Source organism: Humulus lupulus, chromosome 3 (assembly GCF_963169125.1).
Source record: "Humulus lupulus chromosome 3, drHumLupu1.1, whole genome shotgun sequence".
Taxonomy (NCBI): Eukaryota; Viridiplantae; Streptophyta; class Magnoliopsida; order Rosales; family Cannabaceae; genus Humulus; species Humulus lupulus.
Window position 1 is genome coordinate 31,017,998 of NC_084795.1, and position 6,423 is coordinate 31,024,420.

At 31.3% G+C, this 6,423-nt stretch overlaps 1 protein-coding gene across 1 annotated transcript; it reads left to right on the plus strand.

Annotated features, from left to right (window-relative positions):
• The first annotated feature begins 578 nt into the window (after positions 1-578).
• Positions 579-3,252, plus strand: LOC133822452 (probable WRKY transcription factor 75). Its single transcript, XM_062254791.1, has 2 exons — positions 579-1,110; positions 2,780-3,252. Exons 1-2 carry the CDS (start codon positions 659-661, stop codon positions 2,958-2,960), a joined length of 633 nt encoding a protein of 210 aa, XP_062110775.1. The 5' UTR covers positions 579-658; the 3' UTR covers positions 2,961-3,252.
• The last annotated feature ends 3,171 nt before the right edge of the window (positions 3,253-6,423 follow it).

Sequence of the window (6,423 nt, forward strand, 5' to 3'; positions counted from 1 at the left end):
TATAAGTTAAAGTGAGTGTATATGTGTATGGGCCATATGGCTAGCATAGCATAAATAAATGTCTTCAAAATTATATATTAAAATAATTAGCTAAGAACCATAATTCAACTATAGAAGAAAAGTATAACCAGTACGAAATCTGAAGTTTGGTCAAAACCAACCAAGAATAATAATAATAATAATAATAGACGAGCGTCCAATTAGTTATTATTATTATTGGGCATCCAATTACTGTATTAGCCAAAACTTCGTCGCTCATTTCATTACCTCTAAAATTTAATTATTGTAATTTAATTACCATAAAGTACACTTAATAATAATCTACTATTACTAATATTAATATCACTAATTTACGTGCCGTTTACGACATCGAGTGTAGGATAAGGAATATAGGCCCCATTGTTTAGCCATCGCCCCCCCAAGCCGCCGCCTTATTGTCTTTAATTTCAATCAAATCTCCCCCACCATACCCCTATCATATTATCTTTATATATATATATATAACTATTATTACTATTTAATTTTTTTTTAAATAATTAAAAAAAAACTATATGACACCCTTTCTTAAGCTACCGCCACATAAAAAATAATTCATACTACTTCATACTCTCTCTCTCTCTCTCTCTCTCTCTCTCTAGCCATACTTTAGATATAGATTATGGAGAATTACCTATCTAAATTTCTTCCATTTGCATCAAATTCTTCACCGCCAGCTTCTTCTTCAACCCTGTCATTAAGCCCAGCTGTGGATTTTAATCTCCATAATAGTAGTAATAATCAAGGTTACAACAACACAGAAAATCAAGGTAACAATAATAAGTCTTCTTCATCGAATATTGGATTCTTGGGGCTGATGTCAGAGATGGAGATCCCAGCTAGCTCCAATAATGATGATCATCATGGCCATCGTCAGATTCAGATTGATCAGAGCTCCGACAGTAATGGTCAGGTTATGAAATCGGAGAAGAGAAAAGGAGATAATAGTAATAACAAGAAAGCAAGAAAGCCTAGGTATGCTTTTCAGACCAGAAGCCAAGTTGATATACTTGATGATGGCTATAGATGGAGGAAGTACGGCCAAAAGGCCGTCAAGAACAACAAATTTCCAAGGTACGTTCATATTTTTCTGCTTTTTTTTTTATTAATTATTATATATATATATGGCAATGATTTTGGAATATAATTGTTAATTAGGTGTAAAAAAAGAATTTGATTGGGACATATATATATACAGGGTAAGAAATCATGTAAGAGTGGGCGTTGTATTTCTAATTTCTGCTATATTCAGATATGATACCATCGAATGAAGCAATAATGATTTCATACCACAAATGAACTTTGATTAATTTGGTAATAATAATTTAATATTTTTTATTATAATTTCACAACACTATTTAATTAATTATAAACTAATGAAATTTAATTGGTATAGTGGATCAGGCCGAATTCTTTCGTTGGTGCCGAATTCTTATTCTTAGGATTTTATTAAAAAATTCCTCTAATTATATATATCTGGAAAATTTGATATGTACTGTGGTTTTTGTTATTGATTGTATTTAGCTAAACTAGCTGTAATCTAGCTACTATTTACATACTCCATTGATCCTAGATATCATGTATTGTGTAAACAAATTAAGGATTTTAAAGGACAATTAAAAATGCTGGAATAAAGTACTGTGAGAGTGTATTATATGAGATAGTTTCTTTGCTTTAATAATTTGCTAGCAACTAGCTATGTATGGCATACAAGTATGAGCCTCATGATAAATTCATTTTTGTTTATAATATCTATTGTTACTTGTTGCAAATTAGGGAAAATGTATAATTTTGTATGTCATCATGATCAGCAGTCTTAGCTGAATATAATACCTAAATTTTTGTTATAAAATTTCAATAACAATATTTTGTTTCACTAAAATCTATAAAAGTTAACCCCTACACTCAAATTTTGGATCAAGTTTTTTTTTTTACTATAACACTTCAAGATACAATAGTCATTAAAAATAAAAATTGATTAATCTAAAGATTAATTATAATAAATTTTGTAAGACAAATATTATTATTATAATTTTTTTAAATAAAAACTAATTTTAATATTTAACTAAAACTGAAATGACCAAAATAATATATTCAATATAAAATTAATGAAAAATAATTATTATTATGCATGTATTCAGGAGACATTTTCTTACCCAATTAGATCTCCTTGAGAGAGATTTAATTAAGGTTGCTGTTGGTAAAAAAAAATTTAATTATTTAAACACAAAAATAAAAATAATATTTTTGTTTTATTCTTTTTTAATTATTTTTATAAAATAAAAATGTGTTTGGTAACTTTTTTTTGTTTTTGTTTGGTAAAAAATAAAAATGTGTTTGATACAAAACAACTGATGAGGAAGGAAAGAAAAAGTTGGTTTCGAAATTATATAAAAATTAATTGAAAAATAAAAAAAAGAAATAAACTTACCAAATGTATTTTTACATTTTGTTCTTGTGTTTTTATTCAAATAATAAACATAAAACTGTTTATTTGCGTGTTACCGAACAAGATATAAGGGTATTGAAAAGTAATAATATGAGTATTTGTTTGATATATATATGAATGCAAAGTTTTACATTTTAGATATAATGTCGAGTGTTAGCAATATTTAAACATTAAGAATAAGTTACTAAAAATATGATCTAAATTTTTCTTAATTACCCCATTCATATTTTTCTATAGATCATTAAACTTTGAGAGAGATTATAAGGATGATATAATTATGTGATGATAATGCAGAAGCTACTATAGGTGCACGCATCAAGGTTGTAACGTGAAGAAACAAGTGCAGAGGTTAACGAAAGACGAAGGGATTGTAGTGACTACTTATGAAGGCATGCATTCCCACACCATCGACAAGTCAACCGATAACTTTGAGCATATCTTGAGTCAGATGCAAATCTACACTACTTCCTTTTAATCCATTCTCTCTCTCTCTCTCTCTCTCTCTCTCTAGATATATAATATATTCACTTAGTTTAATCATATGATATATATACTACTAGTACTAGATCAGTTAGTGGTACGTAGTATGTAAATTATTACACTTCTTTTATTATTTTACTTTTTTTATCTAATCCACAAACCATATAAAATAACTAATATGGCAGCTAACTGGGTTTAGTGCTATACTTAAATCATATCTGTCATATTGAATTCTTTTGTTATACAATCACAAATAATTATGAACAACAGTTCGTACTTCAAAATAATTCTATTTGTACTGATAAACATGTGTTTTTTTTGTGTGCTTAATTTCCAAAACTATTCCTATATATTTTGTTACAAATATGATTAATTTCAGTTTGTCATGCATGATTTTTCCTGGGCAATTAAAATCTATAGCATTTCACAGAGCTAGCTTAGCCAGCGTATATGCATGCACACATGTGTATGTACACTATAGTACTAATTACTAGAATGAAGTCGTGAGTTTTCATAAGGTTTGCAAATGAGTAGTGATATGTATATAATTGAAATATGCACCTAAACATTAGATAATGTGATTGGTTAACAATTTAAATAAGTCCCTACTCTTTGCAGATATAGTAATTAAAGCAATTTTAATGTTTATTGCTACGAAATGTTGCAATCAAGATCTATTATTATAAAGAGATGCTATAAATACTCTAACACGCAAAAACTTATCTACACTTGTAATAATTTTAAGTGAAACCACATTATTTATTTTGAATTGTGTGATGATAATTTATATGTAATAATAAATATGACGTTGACAAAACTAATGAACTATGTCATACATTAAATTTCTTTTTTTTTTTTTAAAAAAAACATATATTATATATTCTTGTAAATTTGTTAATATCATTGTTATATTATTTTAAATAATATAATGTTAGATTAAATAATGTGACAAAATGTGATTTGTCACACCTTGTAACATATTATTGAGAGTTACAAAATTGGACACATGTGTGTGCCCAAATGTAACATATTTTGGAGTTACAAAATCAGTTATAAATTTGTAACTCTCAAATATCACCCAGTATAGATTTTATGTTACACAATTTGATTTGAATTCATCAAAGTCATAAGTGAAATAGTTGTTAGAGACATGATTTTAACCTCCATAATGTGTATGGAGGTTACAAAGTCATGTGGGAAGAGGATAGAACCGTTTGGAAATGCAAAAGTTGAGTTTTGCTAAAAATTGAGTTATGGCCGCTGCCACTAATTATCCCTGGCCATGGCCTAGGGGACAGAGGCCAGTGGTCGCGGCCAGGAACATCTCTGGCCATGGTCAGGGATGCTGACAACCAACTCCAACTTCTTTTTTCCATCTTGAACAGTTTTAACACCTCATGTAACTCCTAAAACTCATTTTTAACTCCATAAACATCCAATTAAACATTGGTAACAACTATGGGGGTTAGTGGAATTTGAAATTCAAAGGGTGTCTTAAAACTCTATAAATAGGAGCCTATTGCTCACTTGTAAGACAAATTATTTCTATCCACTAGAGCACTTGGCTAGAAATACATCAAAAATGCTTGATTATTCCAGAGAGTTATTTACAAGATTGAGATAATCTCTTAGTGCTTGAGATAGGGGAAATATTTTTTTGGGCAAAGGTTGTAAACCTTGTTCAAGTTAGTGATCCCCAATGCTCTTTACTTTGGTTGTGTAAGTGAGAGTGATTTATTTCATTGTTCTTGTTGTTTATTCTTTCTTCTATTTCCTCTTGCTAATCAAGACACTAAGCCCTATTAGCAAATTTGAGATATTACAATGAAACACTACCAATCATAATAACGAAGAATCTCAACCAAGTTCAAGAACAATGATTGATACAAGTGCTTCGGGATTACAAAACAGCGATTGGGTGGACTATAACATATATTAAAGGCATAAGTACCACCATGTGTATGCATCGTATTTTGCTTGAAAATGGGTCAAAGCCTACAAGGGAAGCTCAATGGCGGTTAAATCGACCAATGATGGAAGTGATGAAAAATGACATCCTAAAGCTCCTTGGTGTTGGTGTTATCTATCATATCTCAGATAATAAATGGGTAAGTTCGATTCAAATGGTGTCATTCTATGCAAGCTTTTACAAAAATATGTGGTATTTGAGTTTGATAACAAGTGTTTAGTGGCGTTTAACAAATTGAAAGAATCTTTAACAAGAGCTCCAATAATTCAGCCACTAAATTGGGATTTACCATTTGAGATTATGTGCGATGCAATGATTATGTGGTAGGAGCAATTCTTGGGCAACGAGTTGGTAAGATTCCTCATGCTATTTATTATGTCGCTCGCACTCTTAATGATGCTAAACTTAATAATTCTACACGGAGAAGGAATTGTTGGCATTCATCTTTGCATTGGAAAAGTTTCGATTTTACTTGATTGGAACCAAAGTCATTATTTATTCCAACCATGTCGCTCTCAAATACTTGCTCACTAAGAAAAATGATAAGTGTTATCCCCAAAATTTCAGTTCGATGACGTGGCAATTAGAAGTGACAAGTGGCAATGCATGGTCAATAAAAGGCACATTAATAGTCAATAAATGTGTTGGCTCTTCGGAGTTGTGATAAAGTGATCTGGCCGATCTGATAGAATTTCTATCCGACCGATGAAGATTTTTGACTAACCAATCAAGTGTCATGTTAGACCAAAGAGGTGCTATGTTAGACCATGTCATGTTAGACCAGAGATGTGTCATGTTAGACCGGAGAAGTGTCATGACCGACCAGTCAGGTGCTTGTCCGACCAGTCAGGTGCTTGTCCGACCAGTCAGGTGCTTGTCCGATCAGTCAGGTGTTTGTCCGACCAGTCAAGTGTTTGGCCGACCAGACAGGTGTTTGGTCGACCAGTCACTTGTCTTGGCCGACCAGTGAGGGTTTGGCCGACCGGTGAAGTGTTTTGGCTCTCCAGTTTTCCTTTTGGGTGTGATGTGGACTGACTAAACAGATCATTGCTACGTAAAAGATCCCAGTAACGGCTTCAGCTAGAATCGATCATACCTGCGCAGGAATCTCTCATATTATCCCAAAGAATAGCATATTGTTGTATTTTAAATATTATTATTAATTAAATATTGTGAGAATAACAGAAAGGACCCGGTCAAAGGGAATATCTGATGTACGATCCATGAGCCTATAAATAAATGGCTCATGGTATCATTTTAGGGATCAGATCTTTTTAGATTGAGAAAAACTCTCTAGTTTGGAGACTTTGGGACTGTTACTTGGGGTATTCTTGGGGCATTTTCTAACAGAGTTTAGAGAGAGAAACTATGTATTTTTCTACTTACACTTAAGAAACTCAGTTGGCTCAAGTTCATCTGATCTTAAGTGTAGGATATATATCACAACTCCAAGTGGATTAGGCTATTACCAATAAATTGGGGCTGAACC

Coding starts and splice junctions, on each gene's coding strand:
- LOC133822452 (XM_062254791.1), top strand. CDS start 659: ATGGAGAATTACCTATCTAAATTTCTTCCATTTGCATCAAATTCTTCA. Junction 1,111..2,779: donor AAGAACAACAAATTTCCAAG/GTACGTTCATAT, acceptor ATGATAATGCAG/AAGCTACTATAGGTGCACGC.